This window comes from Nipponia nippon, unplaced genomic scaffold (assembly GCF_047370975.1).
Source record: "Nipponia nippon isolate SJK-2023a ecotype South Korea unplaced genomic scaffold, ASM4737097v1 scaffold_7, whole genome shotgun sequence".
NCBI classification, from domain to species: Eukaryota; Metazoa; Chordata; class Aves; order Pelecaniformes; family Threskiornithidae; genus Nipponia; species Nipponia nippon.
The window spans coordinates 52,383,343-52,410,199 of NW_028262391.1; the positions used below are offsets into that span (position 1 = coordinate 52,383,343).

Consider the following 26,857-nt stretch of genomic DNA (forward strand, 5'->3'; position numbering starts at 1 on the left):
AGCCGGGGAGGCCTTAGCTTTGTTTTATTAGATAGCCATATAAATAAAACTTTGGAATTAATAATTAAAAAAACCAAACAACCCGAAGTCGTAACAAGTGTCTAGAGTCCAGCTGGGGCTGCCAGCCCCCCCGCCCCAGCTGGGGGAGCCATGACCCAGGGCCCCCCTGTCCTTGGGCGGGGGGGGGGTATTGCTTTTGAGTTCAACCTGGTTCTGGAGCAGGGCTGGGGAGAGTGGGGAGGGGGCGCAGGCTGGCTCCTGCCCACCCCCCCCCCCCCGCCCGGCAGCCAGGGGTGCCCAGCGGGTGGGGGGCCGGCTCCTGCTCCCCCCCCCCTCGCCCCGGGAAGGCACGACGTGGTCTCCACAGGTCGGACGGCTTCAAAGCAACGTAAGAAAAAAACATCCTCCCTTAACAGTGAGTGCTGAGCACCCTGTGTCCCACTGCCTCCCCCGGCAGGATGCGGCCCCAGCTTTGGAGCAGGGCTGGTTAAGGCATTGGCGGTGATGTCCCCAGGAGAGGGGGGCCTGGAGCCCCTTCCCCTTACTCCTTCTCCCGCGTCCACTTGATCATGGTCTCGGGGGAGCGGTAGAGGAAGATGAGCTTGGCGTAGAGCTCCTCCTCCAGCTCCAGCTCGCCCGTCTCCCGCACCAGGAAGATGTCCTGGCACAGCTTCAGGATGCGGTCCACGCAGGGCAGCTCCTCGAACATGATGGAGTGCGAGATCTCGCTGAAGAAACCCCGCACGAACTTCCCGATCACCAGCACGATGGAGACGTACAGCCCCATAATCCTGCAAGGGGTGAGGGGGGGGAACATCCTCTATCCCACCCCAGCTTCGCACCCTTTTCGGGGTGCAGCCGGGTGCTCGGTGCCCCCCACCGCCCCACGCACCCCCTCTACGTACCCGTAGCCAGCCAAGAAGCCCAGGCTGGGGGGGCTGACTTTATCATTAAAGATGACCATGGGGAGGATGTTGCCGTCGCGGGGGGGGGCCTCCTTCAGCCGCACCACCCACCACTCCAAGAAGCTGTCACCCCCTCGGCCGGCGCTGGCGCGCTCCCGTTTCAGCTGCACCTCCACGTCCAGGTAGCTGTCCTCCCCGTCTGCCGGGGGGGTGGCACCGTCAGGGCACAGCACAGCCACCGATGTGCCCCCAACACCCTTTTTTTTTGGGGGGGGGGGGGGCAGACATGGTGGGACCCACCTGGCAGCAGCTGCTTGACAGGGTTGGCTTCGGGGCCGTTGGGCGCTCGGATGTATTTGGGGAAGAGTTTCGGCACTTGCCTGCAAGAGAGCGGGGTGAGCGGCGGGCACTGTCCCGACGAGCCTGAAGGGGGGGGGGTCTGGCCCCCCGTCCCCTCCCCAGGGACACTCACACGGGGGTGTCGCGGGTGCCCTGCAGCAGCTGGGCCAGCTCCATGCGCTGGGGCGCGCCGGGCTGCAGGTCGGTGGTGTGCTTGTCGAAGGTGTGCTCCACCGTCCCCCCCTTGCCCAGGTCCCTGTGGGCAGAGCAGGCAGCAGAGGCTCAGTGTATGTGGGGGGGGTGCAGGCAGGGCTGCCCCCACCCCGACCGTGCCGGCCGTACCTCTGGAAGGTCCAGGTGAGGCGCAGGGTGATGTCGGAGGAGCCGTTCTGCAGCTCCCGCCGCATCTGCTCCCGGCTGGGGGGGCTGATGCTCCAGAGCGAGCCCGAGCTGCCCTCGATGCGGGCCGTCACGATGTCCTCGTAGCCATACAGCGTGATGAACTGCATGGCCACCTGGTACCGGGGGGGACACAGCTCAGCCCCCCCCACCCAAGGACACCCCTACCCCGGGGCACCCCCGGCTCTGCCAGCCCCCCCCGGGCATCCAGCGGGATGGAGCGGGGGGGGGTTGCGGAGGGGCGATTTACCGGTTGCCTCTCAAACTGTTTGGTGAGGGCTTCGTAGTCCTGGGGGGTGAAGGGCTGGATGGATTGCTGCTGGGCACTCATGGTGAACAGCGGCTGCGGGGGGAGAGAGTGCCATCAGCCGGGCAGGGGACCCCGGCATCCACGCTGAGCACCCCATCACCCCGCATCCTCACCTCGTACCCCCCCAGCTTGAGGGTGACGGTGACGTCGATGGGGTGGTTCACAACGCCCACCACAGAGCGCACCAGCGACATGAAGAGCAGCGGGAACCAGATGATGGCCACGAGGAAGAGGATGATGAGGCCCCCCATGCCGTACTTCACGATCTTCTTCTTCTTCTGCCCCTTGGGCTGGGGGTATTTCTGGGAAGGGGGAGACAACAGAGGGTGCCAGCTGGGCTTGGGGGGACCCCAAGCAACAAGGAGCTTACTGGGGGGCCCTTCCCAGCACAGCGGGGCCGTACCTTCTCTGTTTCACGGCTGCACTTGATGATGAAGATGTTGGCGTAGATGTCCTCCACGCACATCCAGTTGGAGAGGGACAGCGTGGTGTCCGTCCAGACCCAGTCCATGACGGCCCGCAGCTCCACCAGGAAGGGCACGAGGCGAAACCTGGGGGGGATACGGGGAGAGGGGCTGGTACAGCACTCTCCGGGCACCCGGGGGTCCGTGTGGCCCCATGCCGTACCCCTGGAAGAGGAAGAGGTTGAGGTGGTTGTATTTCTTGGTGAGGAAGTTGCCCAGGATGCGGGTGGGGTAGCCGCAGCGGATCTGGTAGGCCGACAGCGAGAAGTAGATGCACTTCACAAAGTACCAGAGCTGGGCCACTGTGTTGAGGCTGAACAACCTGCGGGAGGGAGGTGTCACCCCTCTGGCAAGGCTGGGCCACCACATGGGCTTGGGGACACAAAGGTGCCACCCTAGGACCACGCCATGCCCTTGGGGACATCCTTGGGGGGACGCTTGGTACCTTTCGGTGACGGCCGGCAGGATGAAGAACATCCAGAGGTGGATGCCGAAGACCAGGATGACCTGGAAGATGAGCTTGCCCAGCACGGTCTTGCGGAGGTAGAGCGCGCGGTCGATGACCATGGTGGTGAACTGGATGAGCAGCATGACCAGGAAGGCCTCTGGCACTTGGTCATCCGACAGCGAGGAGGTGATGTCAGCGGCTGCCGAGTGTTTCTGGGGATGCCGGAGAGGTCAGGATGCGACCCGGCCTGACTCCGCAGTGGGAGCCGGCCAGTCGGTGCCCTGTGGGAACGCCGTGCTCACCCCAAAGGCCCAGAAGCCAAAGATGATGATGATGAAGTCAACCACGTCGGCCAGGAACATGAAGGCGTAGACGTCGGTGGCCGCCCGGTGCTGGGTGTGCAGGATGTCCCAGAAGAACCTGCGCACCGGCTGGTACATGTTCTGCGCCCTGGAGGGGACAAGGGACAGAGGGGACGGGTGACCGGGGGGCTGCACCCCACAGCCCCCACTCCAACCCGCACCGCGGGGCACTCACATGGTGAGGAAGAAGAGCTTGACCCGCAGCCCAAACGCCTTCAGCTTCTTCTGAGCATGGCTCTGTTTTGCCTCTTCTTCCTCCTCCTCTTCCTCCTCCTCCTCCTCCCCATCCCCTGCAAGTGAGGCACAGCATGGGTGACAGCCCAGGATCCTGCGGGGTGTCATCCTGCCCAGCCCCAGCACCCCTCCGCCCTGGGGGACGCCAGCCTTGCCCCTCGCCGGGGCACGAGGGCCGGGAACCGGCACTCACCTTGCTCCGGAGCCGCCTCCAGCTGCTTCTTCCCCCGCCGCCTCTTCCTCCTGAAGCGGAGCTGCGTGGCCCCGGCCCCCTCTTCCTGCCCCACGGCATCGCCCTCCGGCTCCGGCTCTGGCCCCGCAGCTGCGCCCGGTGCCCCCGGCTCTGCCAGCGCCTCCGTCCCTTCCTCACCCACTGCCAGTGGCAGGGATGCTGCTTCCTCCCGCTTCTCCTCCTCCTCCTCATCCTCCGCCCGCTCCGCCTCCGCCTTCTTCTTAGGGAAGGGGTCCTCCTCGTGGTCCCACAGTCCGTAGGACTGGGGAGGAGCGTGGTCAGGGGGACGGGGGTCCTGATGCCCCCAACCCCAGGAACCTCACCCCCCCATCCCGCAGCATCGGCTCCCGCTGCACCCCAGGGACCCAACCAGCGATGGGTGCCTTGTGTGGAAACCAAAGCAGAGCCACCAAGCACCCACTGGGTGCTCTCCAGAGCCCCCATCACCCCCAGGAGCACCTCCAGCTCCCGGGGACGCCCACCCAGGCGATCCCCGCAGTGGTGCCCGTGCCCCGGGGCTCACCAGCAGCAGGGAGCGATGGAAGAAGAGCGCCAGGAGCTGGATGAGGTCGTACTTGATATAGCGGTCAGTCTTCTCCAAGCCCAGGATGCGGGGCGGGAAGAAGGGTTTGCCCTCGTTGCGTACCAGCATGGCGTAGCCGTTCCAGGGGAAGAACCCAAACTGGAAGAGGTATTTCACCACCACCATCACCTGCGGGGATGTTGGGATCAGTGGGTGGCAGCCAGGGGCTGGGCGGCATCGTCCCCTCCCCGGCCACCCCCTGCCCACCTCGGTGAAGATGATGGCGGTCATCCAGAAGCGCTTGCTGGGCCGGGGAATGGAGAGCATGGCCCAGAGGAAGACGAGGATGGGCAGAAAGAGGGAGATGACGGAGGCGGTCACCATGTTGTTGAGGATGATGATGAAGTAGCAGAGCAGCTCGGAGTGGGCGGCCACGCAGCGGTACCCGGCCAGCAGCAGCTTCAGGAACCGGTTGTGGGACTGATAAAACTGCTCCGACTCTTCCAGCTCGGGGAAGTACAGCCGCCTACGGGCGCAGGGGGGGTGAGCCGGCCCCGCTGCCCCCAGCCCCAGCCCCACCGTCCCCTCACGTCCCCGTACCTGCTCAGGAGGAGCTCGCTGGCCGTCCGGCTGCGGTTCTGGGGCAGGGCCAGGAGCTCCTGAGACCCGGCCACGTCCTCCCGGGACCCCCAGATTGTCACCTGCTCCTGGCTGCCGGTGGGCAGCGGGCATCCCGCCAGGGTGGGGGCGGCTCCTTGGTGCCCGCTGGGGACGGCACGGGGACAGGGGTGAGCCCCCTGCCCGCCGGCCCCTGCCTGCGGCGCTGCCAGCTGCCCCTTCGGGGGGTATCTATGCACCTGCCTGGAAGCGACGCCGTTTTGGGGGTCCGCACCCCTGGCCCCCCGTGGGCTCAGCTCCTCGGGGGGCTCCTCTGGTGGTGGCAGGTAGAGCTCATCCAGGACCCCGCGGTGCATGTCCTCTCCCTGCAGCGGGCAGGGGGTCAGTGTCACCGCGGGGCTGCCACCCGCCCCCGCGCCCCAATGTCCCCCCCAGGGCTCACCGTGGCCAACCGGCGCGTGAGGACGTATCTCTCGAGGCGCAGCACGGTGGACATGTCAGCGTGCTCCCGGGTGCAGGCGTCCAGCCACTGGGTCAGCCCGTCCACCATGGCCCGGCACAGCACCCACAGGAACCTCAGGGTGTTCAGCGCCCGCTGCACCACGTTGCTCCGCTCTGCCAGGGCAAGGGCGGGGGGGGTCACTTCGCGCCTACTCGGACCCCCCCAGCATCCCCCTGCACCGCAGTCCTGCCGCCCACCTACCGGAGCCCTCCTCCTCCTCTTCCTCCTGACCTTCAGCCTCTTCGGGTGCCTGCAACTCCTCCTCCCTCCCTCTGCTGTCTCCTGCAAGGCAGAGAGCGCGTCAGACCCTCCCGGGAAGAGGTAGCACTGGCTCAGCAGTGGATGGACATCGTTTCTGGCCCCCGTTGGGGCTCTCCCACTCATCGCCCTGTTCCCTGTCCCCCCATCCTGCTTAAAAACCAGCATGGGCACCAAAGACGACCTGCACGGCTTGTGCCCAACCCCATCGTAGCCACCAGAGAGTCCACACACACGCTGGAAACCCCACGGAGGTGATGCTCCATTATGGGATGCCAACAGCAGCCAGGGCAAACAGTGGGCACGGGGCAGGGCTGCGTCCCCTCCCGGCCCCCCAGCCCCATTTTGGGGTGAGCCAGACCCACCTGCAGCGACCTCGGCACCGGGTGGCTCTGGCTGCTCCTGCTCCTCCTGCCGCAGCACCGTCCTGGTGTTGGTCACCCAGGCCTGGTAGGCAAGCTGGCGCGGGGAGAGGGGCTGTCAGCACCCCCTGGGCACCGCCAGACCCCCCCCAGCCCCCCAGCCACGCTCACCTGGAAGGCGCTCTGCCTGCCCGGCCGTGGCTCCTCTGGCACCACTGCCTCCTCCTCCTCCTCGCTGTCCGACTCGAAGAGGAAGTATTCCCCTGAATGCAGCACTGCCAGGGCGGCACGGGGTGTCACGGCACAGCCGGTGCCACAGCACGGGGTGGCGTGGCATGGCCGGTGCCTGGTGGCACGGCACGGGGTGTCACGGCACAGCCGCCGTCTCCCCAAGGCTCTTTGCCTGACACGGCAATGCCGCCACGGTGCCGAGGACACCCGTGGGGATCTCCGCTGGGGACAAAGACTCAGCTCCCACATTTCCAAAGCAGGGTCCCTCCGGTGCCGGCGTTTGGAGGCAACCGATGCTGGTAACCTCAAACCCAGCCCGGCACCCCCAGTCCAACACCCCGTTAGTGCTGGGAAGCGAAGAAGCCCTGGTTAGTGCCCTGCGGCCGAGCACGGGGATGGGGGACATGCAGGGTGTCACCTTGCCGAAAGCACCGTCACCGCCGCTCCCCGTGGGTGTTAGCAGTCCCCGGCGGAGGGACCTTGCCGAGGGGCTGTGCCCTGTTATGGCCCCATGCCGGGGCAGTACCTGCGGCGTGGTCTAACCATGGCCGCCACCACCGCTCCCTCTGCCGGGAAGGGTCCGCCGGGCCGCCGGGCGCTGTGGAACGGCAGACGGGGGAGCTGAGCACGGCCACGCTCGGTGCACCCACCCCTGCGGAAGGGGCGAGCCGAGGGGGCAGGGAGGGGGGGGTTCACCGCAATGCTCCGTGGGGCTCCACCAGCACAGGCGTCGGCGATGGGTCGCAGTCACCCTGCTGTGCCCGGAGAGGGGGGGGCGGGACAGGAGGGACCCCCCGGCTCTCACCTGGCCTGCCCTCATCCTGCCCCTCGCCGGTGCCGCCGGGCAGCCGCTCCTGGTGGTACTTCTCCTGCTTGGCTCGGATCCGCTCCATCCTGCCAGGCAGAGGCTGCTGCGGAGCCCGCTCCCCCAAACCCCCCGGGGGCACCCCCATCCACCCCACCCACACAGGGGTGCCCCAAGGTGCTGGTGGCTGCAGGATGGGGGGTCCCAGGTGCCCCCCAAAACCCACTCACTGCCGCTTCAGCTGGGCCAGCGACTTCTTCTCGGCTTGCCGGTGGGAGCGTATGCTCTTCAGGATGCTGGCCTTGAACAGCGCGACACCCCTGCGGGGACAGGCACAGCGGGAGGGTGAGGGGGGCACCAGCACCCCGGCACCCACGGGGACCCTCCGGGACCCCAGCCCCACCTGGAGGCCTGCAGGGCAGAGGCCTGGAGGTCCAGCATGACATGCAAGAAGTAGTAGCTGAGAAAGACGCGGCGCTGGAGCAGGAGGAAGAAGAAGCAGATGCTGTCCCAGATGATGCCCGCCTCCTCCACGGGCAGCGAGCAGTCCTGGTCCTTGCCCATCTCCTTGGCTAGCAGGCAGAGATGCAGGCAGGTCAGGCAGCAGCCCCAACCTGCACCCTCAGACCCCCCGGGCCAGCAACTCACGGTCGTAGTAGCCCTTGACGGTGCAGACCAGGCTAAACAGCTGGATCACCCAGCAGAAGTTGCTCTGCATCTGCTGCACGAAGACGCAGGAGAGGAGCTGCAGGGAGAGAGGCAGAGCGCGGGGTTTGCCCGGGGACGGCGAGAGGGGGACAGCACTGCCACCCATCCCCGCCCCAGGGGATGCCCAGTGAGTGGGTGGCCCCAAGGAGCAGCCCAGGAGCCACTGCATGGCCAGGGACCAGCAGCCCTCACCGACAGCATGTTTTTGGAGATGATGACGGTGATATTGTAGAGGATGAGGCAGTCCCAGAGCACGAGGCGTGCCCGTGCCGGCTTGCGCAGCATGGCGGTGCCGAAGAGGAGGAGGTAGAAGCAAGCCAGCAGGTAACCGAGGCCGAAGAGGCTGATGCGGGTGGCCCCGGTGATGAAGACCACCACCAGGACGAACCAGAAGAGGTAGCGGAAGACCACCACCTTCGCCATGTCCAGGTACGACCTGTGGGATGGGGTGCTCAGAGCAGGGTCCCCTTCCCCTCCCAGCACCCACGCTTGGCACCACCTGGGTTTGGGGTGCAGCGAGGGGCTACCCCACACCCCAGCCAAACCAGCACAGTCCCAGTCCCTGCATCAGTCCTGTCATGGGGGACAAAGTGCCTTATCCCAGTCTATGGGGTCCCAGTGCCCACGGGGGTCCTGCACCATCACCAGGGCTGTCCTGGACCACGGCATCTCCCCCAGGGGTCCCAGCACAGCCTCGGGGTGCGCCTGTCCCAGATGTGGGGGTACCATCCTAGTGGCAGGGGGTCCTGTTCCAGCCATGGGGGGGGTCCTGTCCCAGCCCAGTGTGTGTGTGGGGGGCTTCCCTGGCCCAAAGGGGTCCCAGTGCTGGTGGGGTCCCATCCCCATCCTAGGGAATCCCAGCCCAGCAGGTCCCACTGCCTGTGGGTCCCATCCTGTCCATACCCCAAGGGGTGCCATCCCAGGTGGGGGTCCCATCTCAGGGCTGGGGTCCCATCCCAGGGTTGGGGGTCCCATCCACAGCGCACAGCAGCCCCAGCCCACGGTGGGGTCCCATCCCCATGGTCCTAGGCTGCCCCAGCCCGTCCCAGCCCTGGGTCACAGTACCGGCAGTGGATGAAGTTGGGCGTGGGGTTGCGGGGGTCCCGCACGAGGTCAAGCCGGTCGGTGTTCTCGCCGGCCGCCCGCAGCCACTCCTCGGTGCGCTCAGCCTCGAACACCCGCCACTGCTGAGCCGCGCACAGCAGCAGCACGAAGTCATCTGCGGGCACATGGCTCAGCCGGGGGGGCAGGCGGGGCTCTGGTAGGCCACGCCCCTCCCCCAAAGGGGGCGTGGTACCCACAAGACCCACCCCCAAAGGGTGGGACACTCGAAGCCACTCCTCCCCAGGCTGTGGGTTTCATTCTCCTCCCCAGAGGGGGTGAGCACCTGACAAGCTCCACCCCAAAGGGGAGTGGCTCTTTTAGCTCCTCCCACCCCTCCCCACTGCCCTCCCACCTCCCCTCTGCTCACCCCCCTGGGGGGAAGGATGGGACCCCCACGGCTGGGGCGCCCCATGGGCAGGGGGGTGCCAGGGGCCGGAGTGGGGGGACAGGGCACCCTGTGGGCAGGGGGCTGCCAGGGGCTGGGGTGCTCCATGGGCAGGGGGCTGCCAGGGGCTGGGGCACCCTGTGGGCACTGGGGTGCCAGGGGCTGGCATGGGGGGACAGGGCACCCCGTGGGCAGGGGGCTGGAGGGGCTTGGGCACCCCGTGGGCACTGGGGTGCCAGGGGCTGGCGTGGGGGGACAGGGCACCCCGTGGGCAGGGGGCTGCCAGGGCTGGGGAGGGGGGTACTCACTGATGAGGTTGGTGGATTTGGGGGCCACAAAGAAGTCGGGCAGGTAGAGCCACTTGATGAGCGCCGAGTTGATGGGGAAAGCCCGGCTCCAGCGCCACGGATAGTCTGGGGGGGGCGGTGGGCACGGTCAATACCGGCCCCCCAGCCCCTTCCCCAGGGCAGGCAGCCTGCCCACGCACGGACCTCCGCCTCCCTGACCCCTGCGAAGGACGGGTGCCCCCCATGCCCCCTGCCCCTTACCCACGCAGAGGGCGGGCGGCATGCCCACGCACAGCAGGTACTGGTAGAGGAGGAAGATGACGAGGAAGAGGCAGTACTTGGGCCAGAGGCGGGCGATGGCCGCCCGCCGCCGCCGTGTCAGGATGACGACCAGCCAGCAGCCATGCAGGATCACCATGAAGTTCATCCGCTGCCCGATCACGTTCACCGTCATCAGGAAACAGATCTGGGGGGGGGCGGGGAATGCAGAGGCTCAGCCCCGGGGTGCTGCGAGAGGTGGGACCCTCCCTGCGGCACCCGCTCCCCACCTCCAAGCCAAACTTGTAGTAGAAATAGTTGAGAAAGTATTTGGCACAGCTGCCGAGGCCATGGTCGAGGTGCTCGCGGGAGACGTCCTCAAAGATGGTCTCGGTGACGGGGGCCACCAGCTGGTGTTGCTTGCGGTAATACTCCTGGCGCCGGTACACCACCGCCTCAAACACCAGCAACAGCAGCACCAGGAGGTGGTTCTGGAGGGACGAGGGGGTGCTCAGGACCATGGCAGGCCGCTGAGCATCCCCCCAGCGTGGTCCCCACGGACGGGGTGTCCCCGTGCCCACCTGGATGTAGCCCAGGTTGGGGTAGCCCTTGCGGATGCCAAACCAGTTGGCAGGGTCCACGGGGCCGCGGTACAGCGTGGAGTTGCCCAGCTCCTCCGGGTTCAGGTTGGTGCCGTTGAGCTGGGGCTGCAAAGGGGAGCACCACCGGGCGTCAGCACCTCTCGTTCCTGCCGCCAGACCCCACCTCCAGCCAGGGAACCCCCCAGTGCCGCCACAAGCACCCCAAGAACCGGGCATCCCCCCGGCACGGCCGCCCGGGCACCTGGGTGCAGTTGCTGGAGTACTCGCTGGGGTCAACGATCTTGAGCTGGTAGAGCATCTTGCAGACAATGATGATGCAGGTCCAGACGGTGGAGAGGCAGGAGGCCATGTGGCGGAAGCGGCAGTAGGGCATGGCGAAGGCCCACAGCAGCACCAGCAAGAAGTTCATCAGCGATACCTGGGGCAGCGGTCGCGTCAGCACCCTGGGGTGCCCGGCCGAGCCCACCCGCCCCGGGTTCCCGAGGCTGGTACCTCCTGCAGGGCCACCCAGACGGTGTAGAGAGCCACCAGCTTGAGGACATGGAGCTCCAGCAGGCGCCCCACGAAGACCTGCCCGCGGGTCAGCGTGTTCGAGAAGGTCCAGCCCAGCACGATCAGGCGCTCCAGCACCAGCCCCCATTTGGTGGGCACTGCGGGGACATGGACCGTCACAGACACCCCCGCAGCCACTCCGGCTTGGAGGACACCCCAATCCATCCCTGTATCCTCCCGTGCTTGGAGGACACCCCAATCCATCCCTGAACTCCTCCAGCCCCTTCCTGGCTCGGAGGATGCCCCAACCTACTCCCATACTCTCCCACACTTGGAGGATACCCCAGTCCATCTCCGTACCCTCCCAGCCCCTTCCTGGCTCAGAGAACATGCCAATCCATCCTCATCCCCTCCCAGACTGGGAGGACACCCCAATCCATCCCTGCATCCTCCCAGCCCCTTCCTGGCTTGGAGGATGCCCCAATCCACCCCTGCATCTCCCTACCCCATCCTGGCTTGAAGGACACCCCAATGCATCTCTGTCCCCTCCCAGCACCTTGTCCCCACCGTCCCTGCCCGGTACCCTGTGATGCGGTGTCGGAGTTGCCCATCCCGGCACTCTCAGCAGCGGCTGCATCCCGCAGCAGCCGGCTCCCGTGCAGCTCTTCAGGCCTGCGGGGAGGAGGGTTCAGTGCGGGGATGGGGGGCTCAGGGTGCAGAGGGGTCACCCCGGCACAGGGCCCTACCTGGGGATGTGGCAGGGTGCCGGGGTGGCAGCAGGGACGTGCTCCAGGTCGGTGATGTGCATGAACGGACGGTGGAAGTAATGGAGCTGGAGGATGCAGGCCAGGAGGAAGAAGCCCGGGATGAGGGTGCTGGAGAAGAGCTCGGAGACGCTGAACTGCTCCAGGCCCAGGTCACCCAGCCTGGGCAGGGAGGGGAGGGTCAGCGCGGGGCCACATCCATCCCACCCCGCATGGGCATCAAGCCTACACACTGGGGTTCAACCCCAACTCGCCCCGTGCCTCAGTTTCCCCATGTGCAATGCATCCCTTGGCCATGCCCCGGTGCCACCACGGGGCTGGTGATGGCAGGGACCCCGTGGCGGGTCGGGGTCACTCACTGCTCATCGGTGAGGCCCGTCAGGTTCTTCCAGTACATGGGGAAGTCCTCGAACTGGAAGGTGTAGACGGCGATGAGCACCAGCATGGTGTATGCCACCACCAGCCACCAGAAGCCCTTCAGCACCTTGCGCCACAGGCTGTAGTACACCTGCGGGGATGGGGACGTCAGCAGCACCACGCCAGGGAGGGGGATGGGGACGAAGAGGGGTCCCCGGCCACCCTACCTGGAAGAGGGTGAGGCAGAGGAGGAAGAGGAACATGTAGACGATCTTGTAGACGACAAGGCGCCCGGCGAAGCTCACCACGATGAACATGCCGGCACAGACGCAGATCCAGTATTTGGCGTAGAAATCCCGCACCAGCACCCCCAGCGCCTTCAGCACGTCCCGCTGCCGGCTGGGCTCTGCAAGGCAGGGAGGGGGCTGCAGGCAGCCGGGCGGGGGGCACGTGTGTCCCCCCCTCCCCGGCAGCTGCCGGCCTCCAGGCACTCGCACCCTGGGGATGCTCAGCCCGGCGCAGGGTCCCTCTGGGTGGGTGACGCCGGGAGCCCTCACCCGTGTCCGAGATGGTCACCTCCAGGAGCGGGGTGGCCGGACACCTCCTCGTTAGAAGCTTCTCCTTAACGAACTGCCGCAGCAGCAGCCAGAAGGTGAGGGTGAGCAGGAGCTGCGGGGACAGGCGGTGAGTGGGGACAGCCGGCTGCCAGCGGGGACAGGGACGGGGACACCAAGCTCACCTTGGCCCCCAGGTCCAAGCAGGGATATTTGGGGTGCACCAACCCCAGCTGCTCGAGGCTCATGAAGCCGACGCGGGTGGGGAGCTCGGGGGCCAGATCCATGCCCCAGACGTACTGCAGGCTGCAGAGAGCGATGCCGTAGAGGAGGAGGAAGGGCGAGCAGAGCATGGCGAAGTGATGCCGGCTCCGTACGGTCCAGATGAGGCATGCCCAGAGCAGCAGCACGAAGGTCAGCCAGCTGTGGTAGGTGATGCTCCACACCTGAGGGCAGGCAGGATGCGGCCACTCGCCCGGGCGCAGTTTGGGACGTGCCCCCCGTGTCCGTCCCCTCCCCAGCCCCTTACCATCATGGCGATGAGGGCGCAGACGTAGCTCTGGTTCATGATGACGTGGCCCAGGGTGTGCAGGGGCAGTCGCTCCGCTGGACGCCTCCTGCCTGGCCACGGGGATGGGGACCGTGAGCCACCCCCCAGGCCACGGGCAGGGCTTGGGGAGGGGGAGGCGGCGGGGACTGGCTTACCCGGCTGTGGCAAGTTGCCCATGACATGGACGGTGCAGTTCTCGGTGCCGCTGCCTGGCTTCCCGGTGCTGGGGGACAGCATGGGCTGGGGGGGTAGAGAGGGCTCAGAGCTCACCCTGGCACCCCCACAGCACCCCGCACCCATTCCCCTGCAGCTTGGGCATCGCTTGGGGGGCACAGCCCCCCCCAAACCCACCTTGGTGTCCTCAGCCATGCCGTCAGTGTCCTTGGGCCAGCTCTCCAGCTCCACCACCTCCCTCTCTGGGCACCTCACCGGTGGCCGTGCCGGCGCCGCGGTTCTCTGCGAGGGGCAGGAGCCAGCTCAGGGCACCCCACTGCAGCCGCCGGGGGAGCAGGATCATGCCCCATCCCTCTGCTGAGGCACCCCTCAGCCATGGGCACCCCACTGCCCCCCGCCTCCCCTCCACCGAGCACCCCCGGTGCCAGGGCTGGGGCAGTCAGAGCAGCGGGACACACCGGGCATCGGCACGGGGTCCAGCTCGGCCCTGCAGCCCCTCACCCTGGCGTCCAGCCGGCGCAGCTTCACCAGGGTGGCCATGGTGTAGTAGAGCAGGAGCAGGATGCCGGGGTTGGCGTAGACGGGCCAGGGGTGGCCGGTGTTGAGCACCAGGGCGTTGGGCCGGGAGCAGTTGCGGTACAGGACGATGTCCTTGAAGCCGAACACCCTGCGGGGACAGAGCGGGTGGCATTATCACCCGCCCGAGCCGGGACCCCCACTGCCAGCCAGGGTGCCATCCCGGCATTGCACATGGCTTCACCAGGCAGCCTCCGGCCACCCTCCCCGGGCCAACCACTCAACCAGGGTGGCATGGGGACCCACAGCACGGCTCCCTCCCCGGGGACTCACCGTGCCCAGATGGTGGGGGGCGGGAAGACCCCCTGGACGAAGGGCGCCTGGTAGGCATAGAGGCAGAGGAGGTGGCCACCGGCGTAGATGCCGACGAGGACGCAGAGGATGTCGAAGGCCAGGCGGCTGGCGGGGAGGTGGCAGGCCCACCACGTGCACAGCCCCACGAAGAGCAGGTAGTAGATGCTGGAGGAGGCGGAGGGCAGGGTGATCCCTGGGGAGCAGCGCCCCGCGGGCGGTCAGTGCGCGGCCGAGCAGCCTCCGGCCATGCAGCCCCCGGCTGAGCATCCCCCTGGATGGAGCATTCCCTCCGGCAGCACGGCCACTGAGACCCCCCCCCAGCTCACCGCGTGCCCCCCACGTCCCATACCCACCGGCCAAGGCCAGCAGCAGGATGGCCAGACCCTTCCCGGCCGCCCAGAGCAGCCAGTGGGCCGTCACCCGCAGCCTGGCGCTGAGTGGCGTGTCCCCGGCGGCCGTGCCACCGTGTCGCTCCACGTCCTCCTCTTCCCCCTGCCAAGTGAGATCATGGCGTGAGCCTCGTGGCCCAACCCCGGGCAGCCCACCAGCTCCAGGCTGCTCCTGGCCGTGCCTCAGTTTCCCCACTTGAGGGAGAGCACGGGTGGACGGCCGGGGCACCCTGCCCGGCGCTGTGCGGGCACGCAGCCCGGCACCTGGCCGTGTTTATCTCATTAGCCGCTTGGAAAGCGCCTCCAAAAGGCGGCTGTTTTTCTTGGCGCCAGTACCCGGGTTCCCAGCACTGAGCTTTTTTCCAGACTGCCTCCCGCGCTGGCCCCGTGCTCACGGCAAAGGCATTCGCATCGGCCGGCGCTCTGGTTACAGCCTGGCCACGGCTGAAGCCGGGCAAGCGAGCGCCCACCACAACAGCCCAGATCAGCGGGGAGCACCCCAAAATGGGGCTGAGCCCTGGAGGGTGTTTGCTGAGCTGGTGGGTGCCATCAGCTTGGGGTTGTGTTTGCCTGGGTGACCCCGGTGCCATGAGCACAGCGTCCCAGTGCCCCACTGGCCAGGCAGGGTTGGCATGGCACGGCATGGCACGGCACCCAGACCTGCACCCTGCCGGCGAGCTCAAGCTGGGTGCCAGCATCCCGCGATTGCCCACCCCACCGCCCCTCCTGAGCCCAGGGGTTTCGGTGCGGCGGTGCCAGCCGGAGCCCGGGGGTGCGGGCACCGCGCTCCCTGCGCCGGTGGGCAGCCCCGCACCAAGCGGTGCTGTGGGGCCGCGCTGTTTGCTGGGATCCCTATGGCAACGCGGGAGCAAACACGGGCACTCCTCCGCGGCTGAGTCACCCATATGACGACCCAGCCCTCCACCGCTGCCCACTCAGCCGGGAGGCTGAAACGGCCCCAACGTGGGTCCCCGACCACTGGGGACGTCCCCATGCCAAGCCCCCGTGTCCCAGGCTGCCCTCCCCAGGGAGGGGACGCAGACCGGCCACCATGCCCCGGGGAGGCTGGCAGGGGCTCGGCGGGATGTGGCGGGCGGGATGCTGCCAATGGCGCCGGGGTTGGCTCTCACCCGCTCAAGGGGCTCCAGGGACTCCGGTCTCCGGCCGCGGGCGGCAGCGCCAGCCTTGGGGATGAGGCGGCGGCACAGGCACAGGCAGAGGGACGAGACCAGCAGGATGCCGACATCGGGCGCCACGAGACGCACCGAGTTGGGAATGTCGCTCAAGTCCAGCCTGGGGGTGAGAGCGGGGCAGGGGAGGGCTCAGGGGTGTCCCCTCCGCCACTGCCAGCCCCCAGCCCAACGCCGCCGGCGTACCCTTACCTGGTGACCCCGATGTGCCGGGCAAGGACCTCCCAGGTGCTGCCTGCGGGGAAGCGGGGAGGTGCTGAGTGTGGCAGAGCCCGCGCGGGCAGGCTCCGAGCCCACCCAGAGCAGGTGGCTTCCCCATGGGCAGAACGCCCCACATCCATGGGGTCCCAGGACGGGGACTTTGCCCAGTGCAGCGGCCACCGAGCGGACACCCTGGCATGGCACAGCCTGCCCCCAGTGCTGGGCAGATGTCTGGGACCCCGCAGAGCCTCAGCAGCGCCCCAGCACCCAGAAGGATGGGATCCCCACACCCATATGTCACCGTCTTGGGGGTCCAGCCCCAGGGCACCGCAGGGAGGGGGTGAAGCCTGGGAGAGCAGAGGTGCAGGACGGCGAGGGCAGGCGTGGGCACCCCCATGGCAGGCTGCCCTGGCACCCCGTACTCACAGCTGGGCCCCAGCAGCTGGTCCAGGATGGGCAGCGTGTACAGGCATATTTGGAAAACGAAGTGGGCAAGGAGGAAGAGAATGCTGGTCCCCAGCAGAGCTTTGAGGAGGCGGCCGGTGTGACCTGCGAGACACAGGCACCCCATTACCCATCGCCTGAGGTGACCCCGGAATGCACCAGCATCCTCAGCGGGGACCCAGCACCCCCGGGAAGAGCTGGGAAGGGGTGCACTGCGGCTGTGCCCAGAGATGCCAGGGGTCTGCCCCAGGGTCATGGTCCCACCAGGACCTTGCATGTCTCACCGTGCACCCAGCACAGCCTAAGAGCACCCTTTCTGTGGCATTACTGGAGAAACTGAGGCACGGGGCAATGCAGGGAGCCGGGGCCCTGGGAGCACCCTCCCACCTAGCTGGCACCCAGTGCTTCCCAGCCCCACTGCACTGGGACCGGCATCGGGATGCAGCTCCCCATCCCCATCCCTGGTGGAACATCCCGTGGCGAGGCTGCAGGTGGGTGCCAGGGATCTCCCACACTGCCAGCCCCGTCAGACCTTCCACCAGCTGCAGCCGTGCCCCCATCCCACCCGGCTCCCCGGGCCGCACGCCCATTTTCCTGGCCAGGGGACAGGCAACGAGCCCACCACAGCTGCACGCTGGCCGGGGAGCGGCCCCGGGCCAAAAACTCTCCCTCTGCTTGTTTTTTCCTGTAAATCCACGCGAAGGCTCTCGGCAGCGGCCGGGCTGCGGGGCCGTGCGAGCCCATGAAATATTCAGAGGGCAGAGCTTTTAGCTGCGGCCATGCCAGGCGCTGCCGGCTTGTGTTACAGCATGGCTCAGCCTGGCACAGAGGGCAGGGAGACAGCAGGGCTATGGGCACCCGGTGCCCACCGTGGGGGCATGTCCCACGCACCCAGCACGGGTGACGCATCCCCTGCACCCCCACGTGTGCCCACCGCGGGGGACGTGCCCCATGTGCCCGGCCAGGGTGGAGGGGCCGCTCGTGGTACATCCCTGCCCACCCGGCGGGCACAGCCCAGCCCTGAGGTTTCTGGTTAATAAGGCTGGGGCTCAAAATTGGCCATTTTGTAGCTGAAGGCCTATTAATAGCCGCGCCGGGCTATAATTAACAGAGCGAGGCTGCCACGCAGAGCCACGCTGCCCAGCCAGGGGGAAACCGCAGGGGAAGGCAGGCAGGTACCTGCCGGAGAGCGGCCGGCAGCCCCCGTGCTGCCCAGCTCCCTGGGCCAGAGCTGCCCGCGCGCTGCCCACCCCGCTGCCCGCCATGCCCTGCCCAGTCCCCGCACCCCAGGCTGAGCCCCTTACCTCCGGCGGAGCGCGGGGTGGGCCCCGGGAACCAGGGCAGGAGCAGCAGGAAGAGCAGGTACACCAGGGAGAGGACGTTGAAGCGGAAGAGGCAGGCTGAGGGCAGAGGTACAGGCAGGGTTAGCGCCAGGGATGTGGCACAAGGAGGGTGCTGCACCCCACCAGGCTCCGGGCTGCATCCCCCCGCCCCAGGGATCCCCGAGGATGGCACCCCAACCTGTACAGCAAGAGACACCCCAAAATGAGAGGCATCCCAAAGTGAGAGGCAGTCCCGGACAGGGGCTCAAGCCCCCCAGAGATGCCGGTGGGAAGAGAGAGACGTGGGCAGGAGCCCGGGCTGGGTCAGTCCCGGTGACCCACGCGGGTGGCACAGCAAGGGGGACACACCAGAGGTCCCAGACGTGTGGGGTGACAGCGGGACGAGAGCAACGAACAAAATCTGCCGCGTTTCCACATCGCTCCTGCAAGACCGTGCTGAGGTTTGCAGGGACCCTGTGACTGGGCTGGGACCCCCGTGGCCAAGCTGGGACCCCCACCCGCTGCTGCCCCGGGGCTGGCACAGCCCCTCACCTGCACCCAGCCCTGCGCCGGGTGCACCACCAGCTCACCACCTTCCCCCTCGCTTATTTTTAGACCTAAATTACAGCTTGTTTGCAGGCATGAAACCGTCAGAGGAGCTGGGCAGGGAGCGGGGCTGAGCCAGGGCCCCGCGAAGCTGCCGCTGGGGAGGACAGGGACTGCACAGTGGGGACATCCCAGGGCAGCTGCCACCATGGCTGGGGACGCGGCGTTCCCGGCAGCTGCAGGCAGGCACCAGGCAAGCAGTGACAGACACCGGCACATGCACTGCCGTGAGCTGGGGCCAGCCACAGGGCAGCCCTGCGGCCACCCAGCCACAAGGCCACGGTGATGGCCGCTGAGAGACACACACCAAATCAGTGCCTGACCAGAGAGGAAGGGAGTCAGGAGGGGCTGCGCAGCACGGCGGCATTGCTTTTTAACTGTGCCCCTGCTCCAGGCAGTGCCAGGGCATCCCTCCATCCCCTCCCCTGCAAACCAGAGGGCTGGGGGGACCCCACTCTGGGTAGGGAGGGATCCTTCTGCGGCAGCCCAGGGAGGGGACAGCCACGGGGAACCGGTGTCGGGGACCCTGGCGCTGCATGGCCCTTTGACACCCCACTTGGGAAAGGGGCGAGGCAGCAGGTGCCCAGAGAGCAGTCCCTGGCCCCGTGGGGCTGGGGGGGCGAGGAGGGGGCAGGCCGGGTGCCAGGGGACGCGCTCGGCACCGCCAGCCCGGCACGGCCCTTCCTGTGTTTACGAGGTTTCAATGGGACGGCGCATCCTGGGGCGACAGACGGCGCGGCTGGGGGGGACCCGGTGCAGCCCCCCGTGAGCAGCCCGGCACCTCGGGGGCGGCGGGGGATCCTCAGAGGGTGCGGGGGTGGTGGGAGGAGAGGCACCCAGGAACGCACCCGACAGCCCGGGGCACATCCCACGCAGCACCCATCGGGGTTAAAGCCAGTCCCCAGCCCAGCAGCAGGGTCCCCAGCTGCCCCCCTCACCTGGGGAGTGCAGGCAGTCCCCCAGCATGGGTGGGGGGCACAGGGAGCCCAGGGTGGGGGGGACCAGGACCACCGTCCCGCCAGCCGCCCCTCTGTGGTGACCCCAGGATGCGTCACCTCCCTGCACGCTGCTGAGGGTTGCTGGCTACGTTTCGGCAAACCATGATCTCATGGAGCAAATATTCCCCTTCCCGCGCCAGCGGCGACGGGGCCGAGAGGAGCCTTCCCGGCCCCGGGGGCGAGCCACGGCTCCGGATTACATGGGAGCCAGCCAGCCCCCCCCCCCGCTTGGCCACCAGCACCCCGCTGCCCACCCCACCCCTGCACCAGGGCAGTGTCCTATGGGTGAACTAGCCCCAGCGTGAGCCCCCGTCCCAGCTGTGGCCACTCTGTGGGTGCTGGTGGCACGGAGGGGACCGGCTGTGCCAGAGCCCCGCTGGCATCGCCTGGGCTGGGGTCTGCCCGAGAGCTACAGGGAGGATGGGGATTGTGGGCACTGCGGGGCACACGCATGCTGCAGGGACCACCCATGCCCGGAGCGACAGCGTGACCCACGTATTTTATGCCACCAGCACCAGCCCCCGGGACTGGGGACATTACTGCCTGGCAGGAGCCAGAGCAGAGCAGGCATCCCAGTGGCAGTGGCTCAGGGTCACCTGTGGCACTGGGAAGGGCTGGCAGCAGCTGCCTGCAAATGCAGAGCACCCCGCTGGACCCTGGGGCTGAACCAGCACCCATGGGACCCTCTGGCCAGCAGCTCCCCTCCGCCCCGGCTTGAGGCATCGCCGGGATCGCTCCCGGCAGGGTGGTCAATGCTCAGCTTTTAAGGGCTCAAGTATGAAAAAGGGGGGGGAAAAAAAAAGATGCTGACGGTGTGCCGGGCAAGGAGCAGCCCCCCCGCATGGCACAGCCCAGTTTGGGAGCACCCACGGTGCCCGGCGTTGCACCCATGCCTCCTCGACAAGGCCGGCTGCACTGGGGCGTGCCGTGCTGGCGGTGCGTGGGTGCTCCGTCCTGCACAGTTGGAGGAAACCAGTTCCCCACCGTGCTGACAGCAGGGAAAGCGCTGGCATGGGGAGAAAAACCAGTTTGGTGTGTGGGGAGAGCAGCCCTGCGGCAAAATCCACCCTCCCGCACCCATCGTCCCAGCGAGGAGCCGGGCGGGTGGGGGGTGCAGCACCGCGGCACCCACCGTCCCCCTCCCCATGCAAGCAGCACCCATCGCCCACGATGCCCCGTGGTCTCGCCTCTGCCGCACGCACGGGGCAGGATCTGGCCCACGCCGAGCATCCCCCTTGTACCCCCAGCAAGGTTATCCCGGATCCGCATCCCAGCCCTGTGACCCCGGGGAGCCAGGAGCAGCCGGCCCAGCTCCCACGCTGCCGGGGAATTCACCGCCACCGCGGCCGGTGCTGGCAGCCAGCAGCACTTGAAATATTAACGATGTTAATGTGCCGGGAGGAGGAGCTGGGCGAGATGTGCGGGGTTTCCTTCATGCCAGACTTTAATCTCCCCATGGGAGGGAAGGGTGTCACCGGGGAAGGCAGGGACCCGGCGGTGAGGGTGGGGGTGGCCGGGAAGAGCCGGCACCGGGGTCTCTCCCGTTGCAATCGGGCCAGGGAAGTGCGGCTGCAGGAGAGGGTCGGGGTCTGGTGCAGCCCCCCCCCCGCAAACCAGGCACCGTCCCGTGCCCAGCCGGCTCCCAGGGACGGATCCACACCCAGCTGCATGGGGCAAGGGGGCTCCCTAGACCCCACCGGCAATGGGGGAGCCCCGTGCACCGGCCCCGCAGCACCATGCACCCTGTGCCTGTGCACAGCCCGCGCACCGACTGGCACCGGCGCAGCCGCTGGCTCTGCGGGGACCTGCGGCCGCTCAGGATTAATTAGCGGAGCTCTTTAATTCCCTGCTTGCCCTGCTATTTTCTTTTCACACAGGCCCGTTACCTGCTGCCGGAGCCAGGCAGCTCTGCCAAGCCGCTTCCCCGAAGCCGGGTCCTGCCGCCCGGCTACCAGCTCTGGGGGACCCAGACAGTGTCCCCAAGGTGTCACTGCACCCAGGACCCCGTGCTCTGCACCCGCTGGCTGCAAACCAGAGGCAGGCTAACGAACCCAGGCCACAGAGGCTCTCCCCATCCCAAAACCCGGTCAGCCCCAAAGCAGCGAGCCCCTGGGCCAGCAAAGCAAGCTGCCGGCAAGTTCCCAGCCCCAGCCCCGGCTCCTCTTTCCGGGAAGAGGGAGCAGCCCCGCCGGTTCACCCGCCGTATCCTGTTTTTGTGGAAAGTTAATCCCGCTCCTGCCAGCGCCGAGGCAGCGGCCAGCCCCGCTCCCTGGGGATGCTGCGGGAGCTGCCCCGGGAGGGCACCGGGCCGGGTGCCAGCGGGTGCCACGGCTGCCAGCCTGGGAAACCCCAGCGGCCGGCCAGCGGCTCAACGGGACAGGGAACACAATGGCTTTGGGGATGGGTGCTCGCTGCCACCCCAGTGCTGGGGACACCCCTTTCCCCGGCACCCACAGCCCCGGGGCTGCAGTCCCTACACCGGGCACGCACCAGGACGGGGCCAGCCCATGCCAAAGGGTCGGAGCAGCCCTTGGGGCCCCCAGAGCCGCGGGCTCAGCATCGGGATGCCCGTGCACACCCCCTGCTTGCACAGAAGGACCCACGTTCCCATCACACGGGGACATTCCCAGATCCACCATAATATTTCCCACGCGCAGCGTGCAGCCCTGATGGTGCCTGGCATATGGCAGCGCCAAGCAGTGTCCAAACACCCCCCCCTCGCCCAGCCCCATGGGCACCCCGGGACTCTGCTACAACCGGGGTGCAGAGAAGGCAAAAGCTTAAACCTGGCCTTGCCCAGGCTTTGCAAACAGGACCGATAAAGCCCCTGCAAGCCCAGCCTGCGGCAACCCCGAGCTGCTCCCCAGCTAGCGGGGCGAGCCCCGGGGGCGGCGTGGGGACCCGCTGCACCCCCACAGCGTCACCCACCTCAATGGGACCCCGCGGGGGCTTTGCAAAAGGCTCGGTGCCGGGGAGATGGGTGCCCTGGCCTGGCACCTCCCATCCCCCTGTGCGCCTGGGGAGGAAGCGGGAGTTATTGCTCTTGGAGACAGTGCTGGCTTTTTCTTTTTTTTTTTTTTTTTAAGTTTTTTCTTTTTTTTTTTTTTTCCCCTTCATTTTATAAAAAGCACCTGACCGCAGCTGGCTGCAGCCCACACGCCTGCCAGCACCCAGCTGGGCATCGGCCCCCTGCGGCACCCAGGGCTGGCCAGGACCCCCCAGGGACCCCTGGCACCCCACCACCCCCTGGCCTGGCAGGGGGGCTCGGCCAGGAAGGGCCGTGTCCTCGCCTCACCCCGGGTCAGGACCCCAGTGTGGGGGGCACTGCACCCCCAGGAGGGGGGCTGCCACTCTCACCCATCGCTTCTGCCCCAGCGCCACGGAGCCGCGCTGGAGCTGGGAGCTGGCACGGCCAGGACTGTCACCCAGCCCGGGGGTCCCCACCCCGGTCACCCCACGTGTGGGACGTGCGCCGGTGGGAAGGCACGGCAGGCTGTGCCCCCCGCCGGCTCCGTGCGCCCCAGCATCCCTGCCAGGCAGGATAGAGCCGAGGCATCCCCCTGCGCCGGTGGGGATACGGCCCATGGCATGGCTGGGAGCTGCAGCAGGGGGTCCGTACCCCTGCCAGCCCGTGGGAAGCGGGGAGCTGCCCCGAGCCATGCTGTGGGGCCCAGCTCCTGCGCCTCCACCCGCCCCGAGCTGGCCGGGAGCCGCGAGCAAACATCCTCCGGACGTTTGGGAAGAGCCTAATTGCCAGGGAAGGAAGGGCCGCAGGCGGGTCGTGCTCCGGGGCTCTTTATTCCCCCCCCACAGCTGCAGCAGGACGAGCCACATCCCCCCCGCACCTCAGTTTCCCCCTCGGCGTGGGTGCGAGGCCCCAGGGCCCCCCGGCCCCCGCTGAGTCACCCGCACGGCGGCAGCGGGAGCAGGAGGGAGCTGCTCTCCCAGGACAGCCCCCGCCCAAGCGGGGCCCCAAATTTAAACAAGCCACCTACGAGCTCACCCGGGGGGGAACGCCAACGCCACCGGCGCCACCGGCTGCGGGAGACGCCGGGTCCCCGGCACAACATCCCATGCCGGAGCAGGGGGAGCAGGCAAGCGAGCCCGGCACGATTTGGGGCCAAAGCAGCATAACTGGGGCACGAGGGCCCCATGCACAAAGCCGCACCCAGAGGCCACGTGTCGCCCCGTGCACCCATGGGACGTGCCCGGCAGCTCCCGCGCCCCGGACCGGCGGCTGCCACCCCACCGGCCGGGAAGGCCTTGTGCAAGCGACGCCTGGCCACCTTCCCTTCCCTTCCCAGCCCCGTTGGTAGGCAGCAGAGTTATAATTAACCTCCTCGCATCCTGCGCGATGCACTGAGTCACTCCTCCAGCAAACCAAAGCAAATAAAGAGAAGCTTCTTCAACAGTCACTGACTTCCTCTGCCAGCGAGGCTCGCCCCGTGCCCGCGGCACGGCCAGCACCGCGCACCCCGAAACGCGGCCGGGACAGGGGCTGCTCGGCTGGACGCGGCTCACGGTCAGGTGCACGTCCCCCTCCCCAGGTGATGCTACCCCAAAAAGTCACGCCAACGCTTCCCCGGCTTGCAGACCCCCCGGCACGGGGGGCGTGAGCCCGATGGCGGCGGCCGGACCCTGCCCGTGCCTGGGCACAAGGAACCCCTTGAACAATCCTGTTTACGGAGAGGGTTTTCTTTTTTTTTTCCTTTGCGTCTACATAAAGGTAAACGGAGAGTCCCCGAGCAGGCTCCCCCGAGCAGCTGGGGTTCAAAGAGCCGATTCTTGTTCTGTGCGTCCCAGGACACGGGTATTTTCCAGGCCAGTAGCCAGCCGGTTGCCTCGGTGGGTGGTGTATTCGCCGTCAAAGGCCAGCCTTGCTTAAAACGGGGCTGAGAACAGCTCGGAAGCCACGGCCCTGCAGAAGCTGCCGCAGCCGAGGCGGGTGCCCCGCTGCCCAGGCATGGGGCTGGGATGGGTGCCAGCCGCCCCCCGAGCATCGCCCACCCCAGCATCGCCGGGAGCCGGGCTGTCCCAGCACCCTCGTTGCCCCCCACCTTGCAAGGGGCAGAGGAGGGAGCGGGGTGACCCTCGGTGTCCCGATCCGGCCGGTTCCAGCCCCAACCGGTCCCCCCCCCGGTGCTAGGGGTGCTGGCTGTACCCGTGGGGGGGACCCCACACCCGGCCTGCAGAAGTTACGGCGTTCCCCGAGAGCGGGCTCGGTCCTGCGTGGGGCCGTGCAAGGTGGTCCACCGTGGGGCTGGTGGGGGGGGGGGGTCCCACCACCACCACCACCACCCCCGGCGGCTCCTCCCGGGGTGGGGAGCACCGCCACCCGACTGGGGGACACAGCGCACCCCAACACCACACCCCCCCCCCCCCAACACCCCCCGCCCCAGGTGCGGCCGCACTCACCGGCGAGCAGGGCGAGCGGCAGCAGTAGCCAGTAGAGCCCCGCAGACAGCGCCCGCCGCTCCATCCCTTCAGGCGGCGGCGGGCCGGGCCATGCCCCGCCGAGCCCCGCCGTTCCGCCCCGCCGGGGCTGGGCAAGGCCCCGCTGCCCGGTCCCGCAGCGCAGAGAACGATCGCGCTTTCCCCCGCCCCGCTCCCGTCGGCTTTATAAAGCGGCGCCGCCCGCCCCCCTCGGCGGGCTGGCCCGGCTCGGCTGGGCTCGGCTCGGCTGGGCTCGGCTCGGCTGGGCCCGCCTAGCGCCGCCCGCCGGCACTGCAGCCCCGCCACCGCTGTCACGAGTTGGCCGGTCTCAGCCCCGACGGCAGCGGGGGCCACGGCCACCGGAGCGGGGCGAGCCCGGACCCCGCAGCCCCCCGCTTCCCACCGTCGGCAGCAAGGGCGTTTGCGGCGGGGGGGGGGGGGGGGAAATATAAAAATATAATTATAAAAAAAGAGCTGATGCGTTTCCTGTTTGCTTCATAAAAAAAAAAAAAGAGGCCGGAGATAATTGAGGCTGAGTGCTCCGCTCCGGGCTCGGCAATGCCTGCCTGCATTCCTGCAGCCAGGGCAGCAATGCAGCACGAGGCAGAGAGCCGCTGCGCACAGCCACCGCGCCGCACGGGAGCGGGGAGCTCGGGCGTGCTCCCCCGGGAGCAGCCCTGCACCTGGGGAGCTGGGTCCCGTGTCCCCGGAGCTGGGTGCACAGTCCTGCATCCCCGGAGCTGGGTGCACGGTCCTGCGTCCCCAGAGCTGGGTGCGTGGTCCTGCACCCCTGGAGCTGGGTGCGTGGCCCCGTGTCCCCGGAGCTGGGTGCATGGTCCTGCATCCCCGGAGCTGGGTGCACGGTCCTCTCGTCCCCGGAGCTGGGTGCGTGGTCCTGCACCCCCGGAGCTGGGTGCACAATCCAATATCCCCGGCGCTGGGTGCACGGTCCCGTGTCCCCAGAGCTGGGTGCTCCCTGCACACCCTGCGGAGCTAAATGCACGGCCACGCACCCCAGGAGCTCAGCTCGGGGCCGCAGCCGGAGCTGAGCCCTGGCCGGGAAGGCGCTGGGCACAGCCGTGGCGAGGGCCGCATCAGCGGCAGCCGCGGGGCAGCGGGCACCCCTGGGCGGTGCTGGTAACCGCCGGCCCCGCACGGGAAGCATTGGCCCATGAAATTCTCCGCATTCTTTGGCTTCCCTGCATTTGTTTTCCGAACATATTTAATAAACTGGCATCCAACTGGCACGCTGCCGACCCGCTCCCCACCTCGGCCGGCTCCGCTCTCTTCTCTCCAGCGCTCTCGGGGCTCTTCCCCCCGCCCAGGCCCGGACCCCAGATGTGCCGCAGAAGCCGCCGCCATCCCGACACCGCTGCCCACGCCATAGCCCCCGAACTGCAGGCAAGATGAGCCTGAAAGCCCCCAAACACGCGTGTCCAGGTGAGTTTTGCTGGGCACAGCTCCTCGTGGGAGCCGGGATGGGCTGTGGGTGCCCAAACCACCCCCGAGCACCCTCAGGGCAGGGACTCGGCCCCTCTCGCATGGAGCCTCATTCCCAAAGAGATTCACTCACATAAATAAAATGCTTGTCAAGGCCGAGCCATGGGGCTCTGTGTTAACGCCACATCCGTGAGAGCCGGGCACGGAAATTACGGCTGGAAAAGCCGCGGGCTGCATCCCCCCATCCAGAAGGGATCCAGGAAAGGGTGGCGCATGGCGCCCATGCCGGCGTCTCGCTCCCAGCCCAGAGCCAGCACCTGCCGCACCGCAGCCGGCAGCCGGGCTGGGAATGGAGGCTATGGGAAGTAAATGGGCGAGGGGAACAGCACCCCAGAGCCCTGCCTCGCGTAGCCGAATCCGGCTCTGAGTGGCCCCGCTCCATTTTGCCGGCCTCGCTCAGCCTTTAAGCGAGATGCTGGAGAATGGCACGGCCCCATAATGTGCTGCGGGCATGGCCTGAGTGCCCGGCGAGGCTTTTTATGGGCGAGCAAGCTTCTCCCGCGTCCGGGCAGTGCCATTAGGATGGCGTGGGATGCCGGGGCAGGGGGTGCCTCTGGAGCCCCTTGTTCCGTGGCTGGCCCTAGCCGGAGCACCGGACCCGCCGATGCCGGGGGCGACAGCAGTGGCAGCGTCCCTCGAGGGAGCCCACGGCCACCGCAGAGCCCTCGCCGGGAGCT

General features: G+C 67.9%; 1 protein-coding gene across 5 annotated transcripts; it reads right to left on the bottom strand.

The window, feature by feature from the left end:
- Nucleotides 1-9: 9 nt before the first annotated feature.
- PIEZO1 (piezo type mechanosensitive ion channel component 1 (Er blood group)) lies at nt 10-24,861 on the bottom strand. Of its 5 annotated transcripts, none has more exons than XM_087738837.1 (51): nt 24,663-24,861; nt 17,626-17,721; nt 16,304-16,426; nt 15,869-15,911; nt 15,617-15,779; nt 14,451-14,589; nt 14,077-14,290; nt 13,729-13,894; nt 13,405-13,509; nt 13,209-13,293; nt 13,033-13,124; nt 12,689-12,949; nt 12,507-12,618; nt 12,177-12,355; nt 11,952-12,100; nt 11,575-11,754; nt 11,412-11,500; nt 10,829-10,986; nt 10,578-10,754; nt 10,316-10,441; nt 10,025-10,225; nt 9,738-9,942; nt 9,498-9,602; nt 8,766-8,919; nt 7,893-8,136; nt 7,641-7,737; nt 7,396-7,564; nt 7,223-7,312; nt 6,993-7,081; nt 6,714-6,785; nt 6,128-6,231; nt 5,960-6,053; nt 5,538-5,618; nt 5,277-5,449; nt 5,078-5,199; nt 4,817-4,981; nt 4,484-4,742; nt 4,217-4,405; nt 3,655-3,955; nt 3,403-3,517; nt 3,168-3,315; nt 2,863-3,077; nt 2,581-2,739; nt 2,357-2,504; nt 2,067-2,255; nt 1,894-1,986; nt 1,587-1,759; nt 1,378-1,500; nt 1,206-1,285; nt 906-1,104; nt 10-791 (listed from the first exon to the last, which is right to left on the bottom strand). In XM_087738837.1, the coding sequence occupies exons 1-51, from the start codon at nt 24,724-24,726 to the stop codon at nt 542-544; spliced, it is 7,527 nt and encodes a 2,508-aa protein (XP_087594963.1). In that variant the 5' UTR covers nt 24,727-24,861; the 3' UTR covers nt 10-541. The 5 variants fall into 5 exon arrangements, with proteins under 5 accessions (XP_087594963.1, XP_087594962.1, XP_087594961.1 ...); XM_087738836.1 differs by lacking the exon at nt 24,663-24,861 and adding an exon at nt 23,251-23,390 and having other exon boundaries at nt 5,568-5,618; XM_087738835.1 differs by lacking the exon at nt 24,663-24,861 and adding an exon at nt 23,251-23,390.
- Nucleotides 24,862-26,857: the final 1,996 nt, after the last annotated feature.

Coding starts and splice junctions, on each gene's coding strand:
- PIEZO1 (XM_087738835.1), bottom strand. CDS start 23,317: ATGTTGTGCCGGGGACCCGGCGTCTCCCGCAGCCGGTGGCGCCGGTGG. Junction 7,565..7,640: donor CGTCAAGGGCTACTACGACC/GTGAGTTGCTGG, acceptor TCTGCCTGCTAG/CCAAGGAGATGGGCAAGGAC. Junction 4,982..5,077: donor CAAAACGGCGTCGCTTCCAG/GCAGGTGCATAG, acceptor TGCCGTCCCCAG/CGGGCACCAAGGAGCCGCCC.